At 47.4% G+C, this 19,618-nt stretch overlaps 3 protein-coding genes and 1 pseudogene across 6 annotated transcripts in view; 2 read left to right on the top strand and 2 right to left on the bottom strand.

The window, feature by feature from the left end:
• Positions 1 to 19,618, bottom strand: part of LOC137658792 (pre-mRNA-splicing factor CWC25 homolog) — a 585,361-nt gene that overhangs the window by 314,943 nt on the left and 250,800 nt on the right. The window lies entirely within an intron of this gene.
• LOC137658788 (acid phosphatase type 7-like) overlaps positions 1 to 19,618 on the bottom strand; it is a 118,738-nt gene that overhangs the window by 14,394 nt on the left and 84,726 nt on the right. The gene's annotated exons all lie outside the window — the stretch shown is intronic.
• Positions 1 to 19,618, top strand: part of LOC137658789 (uncharacterized) — a 57,589-nt gene that overhangs the window by 8,331 nt on the left and 29,640 nt on the right. Inside the window, exon 3 of the mRNA XM_068393822.1 lies at positions 15,572 to 15,678. Coding sequence (XP_068249923.1) covers positions 15,572 to 15,678 — 107 coding nt within the window. The remainder of the gene's footprint in view (positions 1 to 15,571; positions 15,679 to 19,618) is intronic.
• Positions 12,451 to 12,569, top strand: LOC137659336 (5S ribosomal RNA; annotated as a pseudogene).

Here is a 19,618-nt window from a genome sequence, read left to right as displayed (position 1 = left end):
TATATATATATATATATATATATATATATATATATATATATATATATATATATATATATCTACTCAGGAAGATCAGATGGAGTCGGAAGAGAAGGGATAGGAATGATGATGACATCAAGAGCAGTAAAGGCATTAACCGAGTGGAAAGCTGTAAATAGTAGATTGTTACTTGCAAAGTTCAAATCAAAGCAGTGCAATGTGAGTATTATAGTTTGCTATGCCCAACAAATGAATCCCCTGAAAAAAAAGGGAAAGATGAATACTATGAAGAACTGCAGAGGGTAATAGATGAGATCCCTGAGAGAGATAGGAAAATTGTGATTGGCAACTTGAATGCTAAAGTTGGAAGGAATAATCAAAGGGATAGAGAATGTGATGGGTACCTCACTCTTAAGAGTAAGTCATCCCTATAAATAGCGGAGGGTTTGTATTTGCTCCAGAATAAATAACAAATCTGGAAGTAATTTGTATTTTTCTTAGTATACAAACCTGAAGCTATTTATACAAATTGGCCTGCCACCCTGTCCCCCGAGAAGTCCTGCCATAAAGCAAAGTGGTTACTCAGCCGAGAGGTGCGAGTGAGCAGGGTAGCCGGTCTACAACACCCCCACCCACTAACTAGCAGATGGGGTAGTTATCCCTCACTAAAGATTATCATGGCTCGTCCTTCAGCTATGCCAAAAGTAATACCCCTATAAATAGCTTCAGGTTTGTATGCTAGGAAAAATACAAATTTGTTTTATCAGTATTTTTAATGCAGGGCTTTTTTTTCACTTTGAAGAATGCCACAATCCAACGTTGGCTTTAATCCGTTTAAATTTTTTACATTTAGATTATTCTATAATTTATGATTTAAGCAATTTTTATGCCAGTACCATAATTACTGCAAATGGTATGAGTTAAGCAACCAATATGAATTATACCTCCTCCTGTTCACCAGCTAGATGACATTTTTTTGTTGCTGATCATGACAGTATAAAAATGAATGGACATTCTAAGCTTGAGATGCTTTTGAAATTTCTCTTACTTTCACTTCTATAATATCACACTATCTGTACATATCAAAACTTCAGTTGTAATAAGCTGTACCATTTTCAATATTAAACTTACCCGATAATCATGTAGCTGTCAACTCCGTTGCCCGACAGAATTCTATGGAGGGATACGCCAGCTATCACAATACTAGAAGGGGGTGTATTTACCAGCGCCACCTGTGGCCAGGTACTCAAGTACTTCTTGTTGACACCTCCTCAATTATTCCTCTGTCGTGCTTCCGGCAAGACGTTCTGGGATACGCTTATGTTCTTGGAGTATTTTCACGACTTTGGTGAAGTATTTCTCTTTGATTTCGGCTGTCGCTTTACTGGAAACTTCTATATTAGCTTAGTTAGCTTTTGGAATTAATTTGATTAATTTTGGTGACGAGAGAGTATGAACTCTCGTTCACCTTTCAATGGCCGACCCTTCCCTTAGACGGAAGTGTTGGTGTCTAAGAGAGTATAGACTCTTTTTCTTAATTTTGCTTAACAAAAGTTATAGATTTATTTTATATCTCTCCGCCTCTTATAGGCCTCTTCGATTAACTTCCTTTTATTATAAACTCATTAAAATTAATTTTTATATTTGTTTATATTCGACCTTCCTAATAGTAGGCGGTCTTTTACCGAAGTTAATAAACTTTGAGCCCGTCATTTCGGTTTTACCTGTTAACATATTATGCTATTTCCGCCACAGAGTTTGAAAGATTTTCTTTGACAGTCTCGTACTGTTTTCAAAGTTGAACTAACGTTTTGTTTTGTCTCTGCAGTTGTTGACGTTCAGAACGTTCAACTTGCACTCTATCGTTACGATAGAGAAAGAATGTTCACGGTTTCACGTTGCAGTAAGAGTAACCGTGTCTAGCGTTTTGTTCATTCTTTCTTAACTTAATGGTTTTGATCCTAATAAAGGAACTTTTCAGTTTTTTTCCTTTAACAATAATATGTTTTAACGATATATATGATTGGGCTCTTCTCTCAGGTTCTAAGTCAAGAGAGAGAGAGAGAGAGAGAGAGATAGAGACGGAGGGAGAAAGAGGATAAACGTTTCATTCAGCCTGCCAGGCGTACGAGTAACGTCGTTATCGTTTTTTTGCTCTTCTCCCTAGTCTCTTTAGGGGAAGAAACTAAACGTTTCTAGAGTGATCTAGTGTTTAGTCTCTTTCCAACCACTGAATTATCTTTCATTAGATTTTTCTGTTACATTGTAATTCTGTTTTCGCAATTACTAACTTTGAGAAAGGATAGAATTGCGTATTTCAGGTACAAACCACTTAAAGTTTCGAGTTCAGTGAAATAAGTGCAAACAGAAATCAAAGTGATAAGTGATTAGTGCGTGAGGGTACTTTTGTGCGCGCCAGTCGTCCTCCCAGTCCGGGACCTCTTGCAAGCTCCCAAGCCCAGGGGAGAAGCAATGTCGAAGGGCATAAGGGTTCAGCAGGCCTTGATCGGCGCACAGAAGTATTCTCGGTGGTTGTGGGCGTGTCTTACCGAGACCGTCACTCCCACCCACAGACGATTGAGCCCTTATTTTGCTCGTCTGCAGAAGAGATTAGGGGAGAAAATAAAGGCAGAGTAACGCTGGTCTCAGGTCTCAAGACTTCTTAAACGTTAAGTCCAGACCTATGCCAGACGTACGAAGTTAAAGTTCACAACCCGAATGCAGTCATTGGGTTAGCTCTGACTCTCCTCAGTCATCAGTTGATTACACTCCGCCTAAGAGGAGTAAGGTTCTGCCACAACAGATCTCTGCTGTTAAGGCTTTACCTCAGCAGAACTTAGTGTCTGCCGACCCCAAGTTAACTCTACTGCAGTCCATACAGTCACAACTTTCGGTCTTGATGCGTGAGTGTCGGGCTGAGAGTGTTGCGCCTCCGCCTACACTCCCCCCCGCCTATGATCGCTCCGCCTGATCACAGTACCTCCTGCCAGGTGTACGATGTTGTGAACTCTACTACAGTCCATGCAAGCACAGCTTTCGGACTTGATGAGTGAGTGTCGGGCTGAGAGTGTTGCTCCTCCGCCTCCGCCTACACTCCCTCCTCCTACACTCGCTCCGCCTGATCACAGTACCATCTGCCAGGCGTACGATGTTGTGGACTCTACTACAGTCCATGCAAGCACAGCTTTCGGACTTGATGAGTGAGTGTCGGGCTGAGAGTGTTGCTCCTCCGCCTCCGCCTACACTCCCTCCTCCTACACTCGCTCCGCCTGATCACAGTACCATCTGCCAGGCGTACGATGTTGTGGACTCTACTACAGTCCATGCAAGCACAGCTTTCGGACTTGATGCGTGAGTGTCGGGCTGAGAGTGTTGCTCCTCCGCCTCCGCCTACACTCCCTCCACCTACACTCGCTCCGCCTGATCGCAGTACCACCTGCCAGCAGTTCCACCTGCCAGGCGTACGATGTTGAGACACGTGCTGAGTTTGCTGTTCCCTGTGGTGTTCAGCCTCCGCCTTTCTTAAGGCAACCTTTACATTGGGATCAGGAGGATTATACCTCTCTTCCTCCGCCTCCACTTGCTGCTCCACCAGTGATGCAACACTCGGTTGAGGTACAACAACCTCTCCCGTCCATGAGTCAGTCTCCTCAGCTCTTGCTGCAGCGAGCTCAACCCTCCATAAGGCAAGCACCACAACACCTTAGCCTTGCGCCTCAGGAGCCTCAGCTTGCGAGACATTTACCTTGTTCTGCGCAGCCTCTTCCTCATCGCGCTCCGCTCACACCACAGGAACTGGAACTTGCTACTCCGCTTCCGCCAACCGCTCAGCAAGCGCAACCCTTGGGTTCAATCACTCATGCTAGGAGTCAGCCTCCTCCACCCATGCGCCTTCCTTCTGCTTGTCTTTTATTCAGCCTTTGCAGACTGAGCCTCAGGTGTTCCCTCATCGGAGTCTTGAAGAGGAAACCACACTATTGTTGTTCCAGCTCGTTCTGACTCTGCTGTTCAGCATACCATGGTTTAAACCCCATGCAAGCATGCATAAAGCACTCTAGCACTGGTCATGGAATTTCTGAGAAATGTTAAACGCCATGCACACGCTCTGCTTTCCTTTCAGCAGGCTCTGCTTACAGCAGGCTCTGCTTACTACATGCTCAGCATTCAGCATGCTCTGCATTCAGCATGCTCTGCATACAACATGCTCTGCATACAGCATGCTCTGCATACAACATGCTCTACATACAGCATGCTCTGCATACAGCATACTCTGCATACATCATGCTCTGCATACCTTACCGCATGCTCCTCAACACATCTTGGGTTGTTGCCAACTCACTAGACTGTCAAGCAGTTTCATAACGTTGCCTTCTAGTCTGCTGCTTTGCACCAGTGAACCCTCACTCAGAGAACTTAGCTTTTCTAGGATAAGGTCCCTGTAGATGAGAAAGTTCTTTTCTCCCTCCTTCTGATATTCCCTTGAGGACTCTGTCATTTGGAGGGAGCCTTTAGCTGCATAACCTCTTATGGACTTTTTATTTAAGCATAACATGCTTACAGGGAAGGTAATGGTTACACTTCAGCCGCTAATCCCGTCTGTTACCACACCTGCTCCCATAGACCTTGAGCTGTGTTGCATGACATGCAGTCCAAGCTTAGTCCTTGTTAGAGGATTTTTTGTTTACGGAGTCAATGTGTCACGGGGAAGACGTTCAACAACCAACAGAAGGGACTTGTTGTGACGCAGTGCGGCAACCTCAGCAACCCGTTAAGGAGTTGTCTGTACGACCCAGACAGTCTAGACAGATTCGGGTTGTCACTGTACTTCCTCGCTTGCCCATGATTGACAGTTTACAGACTGTGCAGCAGTATCATGATCTTGTGTCCGGCTCCGTCAGACGACTGGCTTTTAAGAGCTCCCTCAAGTCGTCGCTGTCTGGAGATTTTCAAATGGACTATGGATCTGACCAAGGAACTGGGCCTCCTGGTCAATTTTGAGGAGTCTCAGCTCGTTCCATCCCAGACCATTGTCTCCTTGGGTATGGATCTTCAGAGTCGAGCTTTTCGGACTTGTCCGTCGGCCCCAAGGATCTTCCAAGCCCTAGAATGCATCCAGAGCATGCTGAGAAGGAACTGATGCTTAGTCAGGCAGTGGATGAGTCTAACAGGGACACTTTCATCGCTGGCCCTGTTCATCGAGTTAGGGAGACTCCACCTCCGCCCCCTTCAGTATCATCTAGCTGCTCACTGGATAAAGGACATGACGCTAGAGACGGGCTCAGTTCCTGTTTCCGAAGAGATGAGGTCTACTCTAACGTGGTGGAAGAACAGCATTCTTCTCAAGGAAGGTCTACCATTGGCTGTTCAGACCTCCGACCACCGTCTCTTCTCGGACGCATCGGACACGGGCTGGGGTGCGACACTGGACGGACAGGAATGCTCGGGAACATGGAATCAGGAGCAAAGGACACTTCACATCTATTGCAAGGAGTTGTTGGCAGTTCATTTGGCCTTGATAAACTTCAAGTCCCTCCAGCTTAACAAGGTGGTGGAGGTGAACTCCGACTACACCACAGCCTTGGCTTACATCTCCAAGCAGGGAGGGACTCATTCGAGGAAGTTGTTCGAGATCGCAAGGGACCTCCTCATTTGGTCAAAAGATCGAAAGCTCACGCTGGTAACGAGGCTCATTCAGGGCGATATGAATGTCATGGCAGATCGCCTCAGCCGGAAGGGTCAGGTCTTCCCCACAGAGTGGACCCTTCACAAGAATGTTTGCAGCAGACTTTGGGCCCTGTGGGGTCAGCCAACCATAGATCTATTCGCTACCTCGATGACCAAGAGGCTCCTCTTGTATTGTTCTCCGATTCCAGACCCAGCAGCAGTTCGCGTGGATGCCTTTCTGCTGGATTGGTCCCATCTCAACCTGTATGCGTTCCCGCCGTTCAAGATTGTCAACAGGGTACTTCAGAAGTTCGCCTCTCACAAAGGGACACGGCTGACGTTGGTTGCTCCCCTCTGGCCCGCGAGAGAATGGTTCACTGAGGTACTGCAATGGCTGGTCGACGTTCCCAGGACTCTTCCTCCTAGAGTGGACCTTCTGCGTCAACCTCACGTAAAGAAGGTACACCCAACCTCCACGCTCTTCGTCTGACTGCCTTCAGACTATCGAAAGACTCTCAAGAGCTAGAGGCTTTTCGAAGGAGGCAGCCAGAGCGATTGCCAGAGCAAGGACGACATCCACTCTCAGAGTCTATCAGTCTTAATGGGAAGTCTTCCGAAGCTGGTGCAAGGCCAATGCAGTTTTCCTCAACCAGTACCAATGTAACCCAGATTGCTGACTTCCTGTTACATCTAAGGAACGTAAGATCCCTATCAGCTCCTACGATCAAGGGTTACAGAAGTTTGTTGGCAGCGGTTTTCCGCCACAGAGGCTTGGATCTTTCCTCCAACAAAGATCTACAGGACCTCCTTAGGTCTTTTGAGACCTCAAAGGAACGTCGGTTGTCCACTCCAGGCTGGAATCTAGACGTGGTCCTAAGGTTCCTAATGTCATCAGGATTTGAACCGCTCCAATCAGCCTCTTTTAAGGACCTCACATTAAAAACTCTTTTCCTCGTGTGCTTAGCAACAGGTAAAAGAGTAAGTGAGATCCACGCCTTCAGCAGGAACATAGGTTTCACATCTGAAACGGCTACATGTTCCTTGCAGCTCGGTTTTTTGGCTAAAAACGAGCTTCCTTCCCGTCCTTGGCCTAAGTCGTTCGAGATCCCAAGCCTGTCCAACATGGTGGGGAACGAACTGGAGAGAGTACTTTGCCCAGTTAGAGCTCTTAAGTACTATCTAAGAAGGTCAAAACCATTACGAGGACAATCAGAAGCCTTATGGTGTGCTATCAAGAAGCCTTCTCTACCAATGTCTAAGAACTCAGTTTCTTACTACATCAGGCTTCTGATTAGAGAAGCAAATTCTCATCTGAAGGAAGAAGACCTTGCTTTGCTGAAGGTAAGGACACATGAAGTGAGAGCTGTGGCTACTTCAGTGGCCTTCAAACAGAACCGTTCTCTGCAGAGTGTTATGGATGCAACCTATTGGAGAAACAAGTCAGTGTTCGCATCATTCTATCTCAAAGATGTCCAGTCTCTTTACGAGTACTGCTACACCCTGGGTCTATTCGTAGCAACGAATGCAGTAGTAGGCGAGGGCTCAGCCACTACATTCCCATAATCCCATAACTTTTTAACCTTTCTCTTGAATACTTTTTATGGGTTGTACGGTCGGCTAAGAAGCCTTCCACATCCTTGTTGATTTGGCGGGTGGTCAATTCTTTCTTGAGAAGCGCCAAGGTTAAAGGTTGTGATGAGGTCCTTTAGTATGGGTTGCAGCCCTGTATACTTTAGCACCTTTGAGTTGATTCAGCCTCCCAAGAGGAACGCTGCGCTCAGTAAGGAAGACGATCTTATTAAAGGCAGAGTAACGGTTCAAGTCGACTTCCTTACCAGGTACTTATTATTTTATTGTTATTGTGGATAACTGATTATATGAAATATGGGATACTTAGCTATCCTTTAATCTTGTACACTGGTTTTCACCCACCCCCCTGGGTGTGAATCAGCTACATGATTATCGGGTAAGTTTAATATTGAAAAATGTTATTTTTATTAATAAAATAAATTTTTGAATATACTTACCCGATAATCATGATTTAATCGACCCTCCCTTCCTCCCCATAGAGAACCAGTGGACCGAGGAATAATTGAGGAGGTGTCAACAAGAAGTACTTGAGTACCTGGCCACAGGTGGCGCTGGTAAATACACCCCCTTCTAGTATTGTGATAGCTGGCGTATCCCTCCATAGAATTCTGTCGGGCAACGGAGTTGACAGCTACATGATTATCGGGTAAGTATATTCAAAAATTTATTTTATTAATAAAAATAACATGTTTAATACTTTAAAAATGAATTTGTTCCGTAACCGAAATACAAACCACGCTATTTACATTAGGTTTACCTTTTAGCGTAGCTGAAAAGGCGAGCCATTAGAATTTAACGAGGGTGTATTACCCCCGCGCTAGTTAGCAGGGGGGTAGGGGAGTGGTAGCTAGCTACCCCTCCCCCCCTCACACACCTGTGAATTGCTTCACTTTCACTTTTGGCTCGGACATGGACAGACGTCTCTGTCTTTGTCCTCGCTTGGCAGCCATTGTTTGTTTTGTCTTTACTTGATCACTTACTTTTCTTTTACTCAATATATATGTAAACATTTTCTCATGTTTATGTATATATTTGAGTACAGAAATCAGTAAGTTTCCTTTTCACAGTTTGTGCTTGTGTGTGTAGTGTACGATATCTCCGTGGAGCCCTCGGCAGTTAGGCCACCATGGTGTAATTTCATGGGTCGCGATCGAGTTTGACTTCGGTCTTTCTCGCTCTCTCTCTTGAGGTCGTTCACCCTTTTACTACGTTACTTTACTACGCCTTTGTAGCTTCCTTCCCGTGTGGGGGGGTTGCTACGCCGTACGTTGTGTCTCAATTAGTTTATGAATCTAATTGTATTTGTTGATTTTTCAGCTTTGTAGAACGATTCCTTTCGGGGTTTCCGTTCTTTCTTTAGTGTTCATTTATTTTTAAATTACATAATTACATAATTATAATTGTTATAATTCTGTGTTGGTTATTGGTTACAGCTCTCCTTCCGTGAGTGTAAGTGGTTGTGAGGGCACGTGCCTGTTGTGTAATTCTTGTGTTCCTTTCCCTCGGGATTCCTCTTCGGAGCCTTCCCGGGGGAATGAATGTTAACTAATGATTTTTGTTTTATTTTTCACAGTTACTGATCTAGTTCGTTTCTGTAATGTGACAACGGAGTGAGCTGTCTTGTTGAGGCCTGGGGATTCGGCTGTTGCTGCCTCCCCTATAGATCTTCGTCAGGGGCGTGTCTCCTTCTCCTGGAAGTACTCCCGTGACGATTGACAGCTCTCCAGTTCATTCTAGAACACTCAGGAGGCTCGCCTCCTTGGGTGGGTAACTTTCCTTCCGAGGGAAGTTTTTCCTGTCCAGGCTTGAGTTTTTTCCCCTTTTGGGGGGTTCTTCTCTTGCCTTTTTTTCGTGCGACTATGCTCTTGGTGCTGAGCGGTCGCACCTGCAGTTACGCTCAAGGGGCTGGGCAACTGCAGGAGCCCCTCTTCGGAGGATTGCTCCTTTTAGGTCACTGGCTGACCCGTCTCTTCTACGAAGTGTTTCTCTTTCGTTCGCGAGAGAGTACACTCATAGAGACTCCTCTGCGGAGGACTCTTCTGCTGTTGTTGCTGTTGGCCGCCTTCACCGTAAGGCTCACCGTTCCGCTATGTCGTAAGGGCCTCCCATCTCCCTATAGGGTGCTAAGAGGCGCCTTTTTGAATCTCCGTATGCAGCCTACAACTCCTTCTTCTTGATTTTCCGCCCCTGGTGCAGATGGACAGCAGTCTGACCTCGTCTTCCGACGGGCAACGGTCTTCCCGACGGACAAAGGTCTTCCGACGGACATCAGTCTCCCGATGGACAACGATCCCTTCGGGGCAAAGGGTTGCCTCCCACGGGGGTTCTTCCCTTGCGTGTCAGGGTTCCCCTGCGCGCCCTTCTGCAGTGTTCTCTCCTGCTCAGTGTTAGCGCACAGGCGCTCTCCTGCTCATCAGCGCTTTCCTGATCGCTAGCGCTCTCCTGTTCGCCAGCGCTCTCCTGTTCGTCAGCGCTCTCCTGATGATCATCTCTGCTGTTCCTGTTGGTTCCTGTTACGCGCCCTGTGCGCCCACGTTCGCCCTCGCGATCTGGAACTTCGGTTCAGGTCTTGGACAAGGACTCTTCTTCTACGCACAGGCTTTCACGCGTTGCCTTCTGCTCGCCAGCGATCACCAGCGACCACAGACGCGTCAACGTTCGCCTGCTCGTCAGCAATCTCCTACGCGTCAACGATCGCCATCGATCTGTACGCGTGTCAGTTCCCCTGGACACCACCAGTAGCGATCTAGCGCTCGCCTGCTGTGGACCACGATCTCCGGTAGCTGAGTCTTGCCGTAGATCTTCCTCCTGCTCGCCAGCGCTCACCTTTACTTCTGTCCTCCTGTGCGCCAGCTTTCTTCAATCGCCAGCGCACATCTGCACGCCCTTTTCTGCCACGCACCTATGGGTGCCAACGGTTTTTTCTGACTGTCTAGGATCGCCTGATTAACAGCTTGCTTCAAGGCTCACCTTCCTAATGCACCTGCGCGCCTTCTGTTAGCGCGATGCGCTCTAACCATCACTAGTTTCTTACGCTTTAGCGATCGCCTACGCGCCCGCGCGATTCTTCGCCTGCACGCTAGCGTTTTGTTAACGCATCACCGCTTGCCAACGCGCCGTCACTCGCCTACGTGCCATCGCTCGCCAGAACACGCGCTCGCCAGAACACGCCATCGCTCGTCAATGCGCCATCGCCTGCCTACGCACCATCGGTCTCCCGACCGCCTGCGCTCGCCCGCTCGCCCGCGCAACCGCACGCCCACGTGCCCGCGCTCCTACGATCATGCGCGACCGCGCACATGCGCTCCAATGTTCGCCCGCGCGCGAACCGACGGCGTTCCGTCGCGCGGACCGACGGCGTTCCGTCGCGCGGACCGACGGCGTTCCGTCGCGCGGACCGACGGGGTTCTGTCGCGCGGACCGACGGGGTTCCGTCGCGCGGACCGACGGCGTTCCATCGCGCGAACGTCGGCTTGATTCCTGCAGTATCCATTGCTCGACGACCACCAGCTCTCGCCCTTCCTACCACGCTCGCCCTCCTTCTGCGCTCCTTCGCGCACTTTCGTTTGCGTTCCTGCGTGCCCGCGCATGGGCGCTTCCACGTTCGGCCACGCGCAAACCATTGATTTACCATCGCGCGAGCGCCAGGGCGATTACAACCGCGATTCCCGTTGGGGTTTCGCAACATGGCCAGCCTGGCGAGTCTTCTGGAGCGTATTTCCAGAACACGGCCTCACCCCGTAAACACAGAGCATGGCACTTGCAAGAACAGGAAAAATCTTCAGGGAGGTCTGAGCAACATTCTTCTTTCCAGAACCTGGGTTAGCCCTTCCCTGTCATTCCCTGGAAGAGTTTTGCCAGGGAGCTTTACGTTCGAGATTTCTCCATCGGCCAAGGGGTGACTGGTTTACCCTTTCCTCTTCTCCATCTCGTGAAAGGGGCTTACCAGGTCCTTTCCCTCCTCGGTTGCGACCCGAGGTTTTGTACAAGGAAGCTCTAGGAAGATCATGGGTACTTTCCTCCTCTCGGGCTCAAGCACCTTGGCTTTTCATCGCCAAGTTTCGAGCTTGCGGGCAAGCTAGAAGTTGGACCATCTGGACGCAATGACCGAGGGCATCCTCTCGGGTGTCTCATCCGTGGATGTCGACAATCTCAGACACCCTTCCATCCTTGGGAAGAGCTTGTTTGTGCCCAAGGACAAAGACATAGACAGCGGTTGTGCGGAGGAAGTCGACTCCCGTTTTCACTCCTCCAAGGCGCTTTCTTCCAGACCCTGCAGGGCTCCAGCGCCTCTTTCTTTCAGCCTCGTCGGCCTAAGTTATCGGACCGGCTACGACAACTAAGACAGGGTGTCCAATAGCAGTCCCCTCCTGTCAGGAACAGGTAGCACGGGAGGCTCTTACGGGGGGGCATAATCCTAGAGGGAGCGGCAGAGTTCACGAACTCTAGGATTGGCAACCCCCCCTTGCAGGTCTCACGCTGGGAGGATGCCTAAGGTTACTCATCCGGATGACAGCTTCCCGATGCCGATTCCTGTACGATCTCCGTGATCAGCCAAGGATATCGCGCCTGCCGTCTCTGTCAGCGAATTCAGTGTCACTGAACCTCTATGCCATAGGGTCGGCAAGAGTTTTGCCCGTTTGGGTAGAATGATCCATGCCTTAGGAGAAGGTCCTCCATAGGATCGTCGACGGCTTCACCCCCCGGCTTCTTCAGTCGATCCTTTCTCGTAGAAAAGCATCTGAGACGGGAATTCCGTAGTCGACCTCTCAGCTCTGATCAAGTTTGTTGAACAAACTTCGTCCAGCGTGGAACAGCAGGATCGATCAGACTGGTAACGAGGCGACAGGACTCCTTAGGCCCTGGATCGGAAGGACGGGTACTTCCAGTTTCCATTCCATCCATTTTCCAGGAAGCTCTTGGAATTCAGCCTAGACTACAGGTGTTCCTGCTTAAGATGCAGTGTGGTGATCCCGCCGTGGCATCGCAGGTTTTTCCCCAGAGAACTCTCCCTGCTTTCCTCATGGCCGCTCAGGAGCAGGCTTCCACCTCCTTCGCCTTTTGGAGGTCTGGTCAACTCTGGTAGGCTCGGGTTCGACCTTCTTCAACGCCGGGACAAGCTTCCGGATCCTTACCATGAGTGAGGGATCATGGTAATTTGCTAGGAGCCTTCTCTACTTCTGCCTCAACATCTGGAGTATCTAGCCATGATATTGAGTCAACGGCCTTACCACGTTGGAAACCCCGCTTCTCGTCCGTCCAGCGAGGTTAAGCAACGTCGGGTCTGGTTGGTACTTGGATGGGTGACCACCTGGGGACGCCAGATGCTGTTGCCTCCTCCTCCGAGCCTTCCCTTCAGTTGACTGTGGCAAGGCTGAAGAGAGTCGCAGTATCTGTTCTCAGTCAAGCAGAGCTTTCAGCCCTACCTTAGAACGTTTCCTAGGTCTCTTTTCCTCAATGACCCGTCTAAAGTCCCGAACGGTCGCCTCAGGATAAGTTCCCTGTGGGGCGGCCCAAGTTCCGGTGGTTTCAAAGCAACGATAAACCGGTTTTTCTGGGCCCTATGGGACCAGCGGAACGATTAGACCTGCAATGGGTGTTGACCTATGGAACCTCTTGATGGGAGTGGATATTCTCGTCCTTTCCCAACATTTTTGATGCTGTTCTCGGACTCGTCAAAGAAAAGGGGGGGTGGGGGGGGCATGTTTCGGTTCAGGCCTATGGTCAGGACCTGAAGGATACCTCTCCATCATTCAGGCAGGCTTGGGGGCCGTAGTCTGGCCCCTCACAGATCCTACAGCTCCTGCCGAGTCGCTCCGTGCGTGACGACTTCATGGTACTGGCGTGTTCCAACCAGCAAGGGACGCATTTTCATACCTTCACATCTTGCAGTAGAGATACTGAGATGATTTGAGATCCTCTCAATACCACCATCGGCTCGCTCATTCCGGGCAGAGGAATGTTCTCTCCGACTATCTGAGCAGAGCCTCATAGAGAGAGTGTACCTGGGGGTCTTTGGCCTTTAGTAACCAGCAAGTCCTGGCCTGGGGGACCTGATCGCGACAGCTTGGAACCTCAAGCTTCCGCTGTTCTTCCCCCCAGTCTCAGACCCCAAGACTCTTTGGCAAGATGCATTCCGGTGATGATGGGACAACATCGACGCCTGCGTCTTCCCTCCTTTGTTGTCTGTTGAGAATGGGTCTCAACAAGATCAGGTTGTCTGTCAACCTTTCAATGGCCCTGAGAGCTCACTGGGACTATACGCAGAACGGTTTCCGGACCCTCTGCTTCCCCTGACGGAACTCCCGGGAGAGCTTCTCCCACAGCACAGGCTACTCAAACAACCACACTGCAACATCTTTCACGAGCCAGGGCGTCGCTTCGGCTTCATGCCTGGAGACACTACGCCTCCTCCTCAAGAAGAGACAACCCGCTACAGTCGCGGGGCGGAGGTCGCGTCATCTGCGATAGTCATCCGCAGGGGTCTACCAGGCGAAGTGGAGAGTCTTCTGTGGTTGGTGTCGTGGGAGATATACCTCTTCCCTTGAGGCCTCTTCTCCAGCAATAACGAACTTATTGCTTTTCGGCGGGAGGAAACTCCTTTCCGCTCTCGGCAATGAAGCCTGTCGCTCAGCCTTTCCCTGACCTTCAGGCTTAAAGGAATAACTTTTTCCTTCCCGCTGGACCTTTCCTCGCTCATGCGAAGCTGCGAACGTACCTGCCCTAGTCGGAGTGAGACCTCCAACATGGAGCATGGTTCGTACTTTTTAGTCCCTTAAGAGATCTTCGCAAGACTCTTTACGTCAGGCCTCTGATCGTATTCCGTCTTGGGGCTCCTGCTCACTCTGGCTGCGGCCAGTGTGTAAGCAATCTTCTTGGTCTCGTACGACTCCGCCCTTTCTAAGGAATGGGGAAAGGCAACATTCAGGTTCGCTCCTGAGTTGTTGGCTAGACTCAGAATCTTGGGGTTCCGGCCCTTCTGTCCAATTCCTTCAAGATTTCGAGTCACCATTCTGTATCAGATGACCCAAAACCTTCTCCTTCTTGCCAGTAAAGGAATCGAGGGGTTATCTTTGGGAACAGCTGCAGTTTGTCCTCACGTGCAGCCGGATTGGGAGCACAAGAAGGACACTGGGGAGAGTCACCAGTATACCTCTTCAGCTCGGACTCAAGGACATTCATCTCGAACTGAATCCAGACCCTCCTCCGTCACGTCGCCTTAAAGCACGATGTCGGATACATTGCAACGTCCCTCGCCTTCGAGTAATACTACTCTGTGATGCAGGTGCTACAAGCTGGAGTCTGGAAGCGTCTAATGACCTTCGCACCCCGCTTCCTGCAGGGCGTGACCCACAGGAGTATCGATACGTTTCTATCGCTCTGTGGTGGCTACACAACAGCTGGTCTAACCTCAGGCTCCTTTTTGGACAGGTAGCCGTAGGTTGAGGGCATTGTTATCAGGTTTTAGTCTGCATGAACGAAAGAAGTATGTCTGGCCCTTATTCTTTCTTCATCATCCCCTCTACTGGGAAGCAGCATCCTGGTCTCTGCATAGCTGACCTCAAACCTCTGCAGGTAAACCATGCTTCCTTGTGTTCCGAGTATTGAGTCAATACTGTCGCGTCCCCCATACCCTGACGAGGTGGTATTGGGAACGTCCTAACCCAGAGTTCCTTCTGGAACTCCAGGTCAACTGCCTAGGACGGGTCACACTTCTTCCTTCACACACAAGCTTATGTAGGCCACACGGTTCCTTGCGGAGCAAGGAACTTGTGAGGTGCAGGGACTCCTTTTCTCGAGTGCGACTCACTCGGATTCTGAGTCCCCGGGTAAAGCCAAAGCCAGTATGGCTGGGGACTTTCCACCCTTCCTAAGGGGTAAGTCACCCAATGTAAATAGCGTGGTTTGTATTTCGGTTACGGAACAAATGACAAATTCGAAGATAATTTGTATTTTTCCTAACCATACAAACCTTAGCTATTTACATATATTTGCCCGCCAGCCCTGTCCCCCAAGACAAGTCCTACCTCTAAGTGAAAGTGAAGCAATTCACCGGTGTGTGAGGGGGGTAGGGGTAGCTAGCTACCACTCCCCTACCCCCCTGCTAACTAGTGCGGGGGTAATACACCCTCGTTAAATTCTAATGGCTCGCCATTTCAGCTACGCTAAAAGGTAAACCCAATGTAAATAGCTAAGGTTTGTATGGTTAGGAAAAATACAAATTATCTTCGAATTTGTCATATTGCATCTTGGTTATCACTGGTCAGGATGAGAATATCACCAAGAAATTATAATGTCCGAGTTAAGTCTTAATACCTTGAAAAATTCTCCTTCGCAGATTAGTGGACATCAGTGTGAGGGTGTTAATATAAAAGAAAAGTTACTGGAATTGCAAGACAGTATAAAAGATAAGGGGAGCTTGAAATGGGAACAATCACTAGACATGTAAGTATTTATTGTTTTTCTCTTTTTTGAACGTAGAGTGTATGACAGTTACACAGTACGTAGTACCTCAGGTTAAAAGTAAATTTGGATATGAGCATACAAATTTAAATTGGGTAACAAGTCATTTGCATCGGCCTGCGAGGAAATATTTTTCGTCATTCAGCTGACGATAACGTCTGAGATCTAAAAAAAAATTTCTAAATTTTCCAAGTCTTAATCTGTTTGGAGTACAGTGTGATGCATGGACTAAAAACACCCAATAGCTGAAATGGACTCCTCCTTTCAGAAAAGGAGTTTAGTCCTGGATAGTAAAGCTTCATGAAAATATTTTTCAGTTCAATTATTATATATCCTGCCAAAGCAAGTACTGTGTTCCTAAAATTATGATACATTTTAATTCTGACAAAGAAATATGATCATATCATGTATGCAATTTCTATTCCCCCAAAAGGGAATACCAAGTTTAATAGCATCTAAACTAGTTTTATTACTGATCCATTGCTTACTAGTACCAGTGAAGATAAATAAGGTTGATAAGGTTATTTGTGGACTGTCATTGAAACTTAAAATAAGCAGATAAGAGGGCCTGTAGAAACCCTTGCCTCTGAGGATACTGTGTATTATTATTATTATTACTATCCAAGCTACAACCCTAGTTGGAAAAGCAAGATGCTATAAGCTCAGGGGCTCCAACAGGGAAAAATAGCCCAGTGAGGATGTTACAGTCTCCATGCAGTTCATTGTACCATACTGTACTAGAGTTTGCAATGCCCCACTCTTGAAAGAGGTTGCTCGAGAAGAATGGTTGCACGGCAATCTCCTCGGTTAGTCCAACAACAGAGCCCATAGACCTGACAATTACTCTGAGGCAGAAAAGGGGCCACCAGCATCCCAATGCTATTCATTAAAACAATATAATCCAAACCTATCTTCCTAGATTAGTTTATCACTTGTTGAATCATGACAATCTTTGAAAATGTACTGACCTGGATTTGACCAGTTCTGTAATAAACTGTAATTACAAAATTACATACAACACTAAGGAGGAAGTTTATCCCCTCCAATTAGTCCATTTCTGATCTGGACAATAATCTCTAGCATCATCATCCGGGTAGTTCTTTATGCATGTTGCATAAGATTTTTTTAGAACTAACCATTATTTACATTCAGATCTTTTATCAAACTTGCAGCAAATGTTTTTAGGTTCAATAGGTTGACATGAGTCTCATAGTTTATATAGGACATTTATTTTAACATTTATTCCTACACAGATACAAACTTCCGAGTCATTTATGTGGGTTACTGCTAGTCCTTTTTTCTATGACCAGTCAGTGAAAGAAAGATGGTTTGATTGCACCATGCTTCGTCACTGCTGGTCTTGAAGTGAAGAGGTTATTCTCTCACTTACCCTCTACAATTAAGCTTCTTGCATTCAACTCGCTTACCCTTTAGTGTTTAGTGCTTGTGACTTATGTGTCTTTTCTTTATTCACAGTCGCTTCCATTCCTAATCATTATCTGTGAGTTATGAGTGAGTGGTTTATGTCTAGTAAATAACGAAATTTACGTTCTTGGCCAGGACGGGATAGCAACCACTGGAAATCTCATGAGCCCGGCAGACGTAGATCCACATCCTTTTTGTCTCTTGCTTAGATGAGATGTTCAATGGAATCACCATGTAACTCCTGTAGGGAGTGGACATCCTCCCAATGGGAGAGATTCAAGTCGCAGAAACTTTAAGAGATTTTTATCCTCTACGTCTTGTCCTAATGGGCTAGAGAAGAATTTCCTTGTCTGCGACGAAAGCCTCCCTTTAGGATTTCATGTTGTGAATTCCCTGAAACTTTAATTACAATAGACGACACCCATAGTAATCTGGATAGTGTTAACTATACACAGCAAGACCTTGAGTAGGCACTTGTATAAGATTCTTGCCTTAAGCTAGATCTCAGTACAATAACCATGATTTCAAAGAGAAAACATGTTTGTTCAGAAAAAAAAAACTTATCGTTATTAGAAACATCCAATTCAAGCGTGGAAAACTCACTTACATTTCTGTTTGGGGGGAGGGGGGGGACTAGAGTTGAGACAGCTTTTCCCTTAGTCATGAAGCAACCTTTTTTTGGAAGACAAATTTTTGCAATCTCCAACACGTTCTCACGAACTAGATTTACGTTGTAATTATAAGGGTCCTAAGCTTAGGTCTCCTCTACTGTCTTAAGAACTCAATTAGTGGCTTATGATAAGGGTGGTTGGACTGCTTCGGCTGAGTTCCCACCCCAAAGCATACCGAATCCACTCATTTCTTTCAATTTTTCCTCCCCCTTCCAAGCCTTTTGGACTTGGGAGATCAAGTAGGATAAAAGCAGACGCTACCGCGTTTCATAATTCAACCAGACGAAGCTGTAAGCACCCTTTTCACTGCGTGATGACATCACCACACGTGCCGCCATCTCTGCGGGTGATGAAATTTCTTCACACGCAGGACAACATAAACTAAAAATCAGTTCCTGATTATTCTGTTTTGCCAAGATCTCCCTCCCCTAATACTTATGTGTTAAGGGTAGATCCATATATGTTTCGATTATAAAGACAAGATCTTTCTGCTCTTGGAAGTATCTCCAATTAGAGCTGTGAAAGCATCTCTGCAGTCCCATCAGAGCCTGCCATTTCCCCCCATACTGAAGCAGCCATATTGAAAGACCCTTATTACCAGTCTCCAGCTCGAAGTAACAAGCGAGGCTTGCCTCATATGCCCAGGGGTCCTAGTTTGAGTTTTCCTCATAATGATTCCCAGACTGCTTTTGCTGTGTACACCCAACAAGACTTTGCATTACCAGGTTGCTCTATGTCTCCTAAGCCTAATAATGCTTATTGCCTTATTCCTTATTCTATGTTTGGGCTCCCCCAGGTCCCTCAGTGTGAGGCACCTCGTATATCCACCAGAGAGTTGCTAATGCATCTTCCGGTGTATTTTGCATCTTCCAGTCTTGGATGGTCTGGGATGCATCTAAGGTATTTATCGAGCTTATTCTTAAACACATCTACGCTCACTCCTGATATGTTTCTTATATGAGCTGGCAGCACATTAAATAGTCGCTGCATTATAAATGCTGGTGCGTAGTGGATTAATCTCCTGTGTGCCTTCCTTCGTTTTCCTGGTATAGTTTTTGGCATTATTAATCTACCTCGGCTTGCTCTTTCTGCTTTACCCAAAATTTTAGCAACATCATTAGCAATTCAGCCAGGCTAAACATTCAGAATAACAAGCCTGAACGTGTCGCTGTATCTACGCGTGACGACTTCACTGTACACACCACCATCCCAACACATGAGGTAACTCCTCCGTATCTCAGGCAGGCCAAGAACCCCTCACGGGTTGTTACTCCTAAATATTACTGTATGACATCACAAAACGGGCTGGCATTTTGACGTGTTAGAGTATTCCTCCGTAACTTAGTAATGCTAAAGCTCAACATGTACCTGCCAGAACCCCAAAAGCTAGTTTAAGGTCAACACACCCCAGAGGGGATGGTAGATCTACACCCCCATTACAGTACTTCAAAGTTCCCCCAGAGTTTTAAAAACTTCTTGCTAGGACAGAATGACAAAGACTTGACTTATGCTGATAGCACCCTTTTGTCTCTGATAATGGCAAATCTATTAATCAACATGGTCGGCCATGCACTTAGCTCCTGGCCTAATGCTTATAATGCTAAAATCATGAGCTCTACAGAACACTATTTTATTTCATGTAGATAATACCTTGCAGGTACAGAAAACAGATAAGGGGTGAGGAAGGTTTTCCCCCTTCCCACAAGTTGCTCCCTCATCTGACACAAATGAGGCGACTTTTGCTAGACGACGTAGACATGGCCCTTGCCGTAGGCGTTCTATGTGGCAGAATTTTGATAACCCGCTCTCGCCTCGTAAACCGAGCT

The sequence above is a fragment of the Palaemon carinicauda genome, chromosome 19 (assembly GCF_036898095.1).
Source record: "Palaemon carinicauda isolate YSFRI2023 chromosome 19, ASM3689809v2, whole genome shotgun sequence".
Lineage (NCBI taxonomy): Eukaryota > Metazoa > Arthropoda > Malacostraca > Decapoda > Palaemonidae > Palaemon > Palaemon carinicauda.
This window is presented reverse-complemented; position numbering and strand designations above follow the sequence as displayed.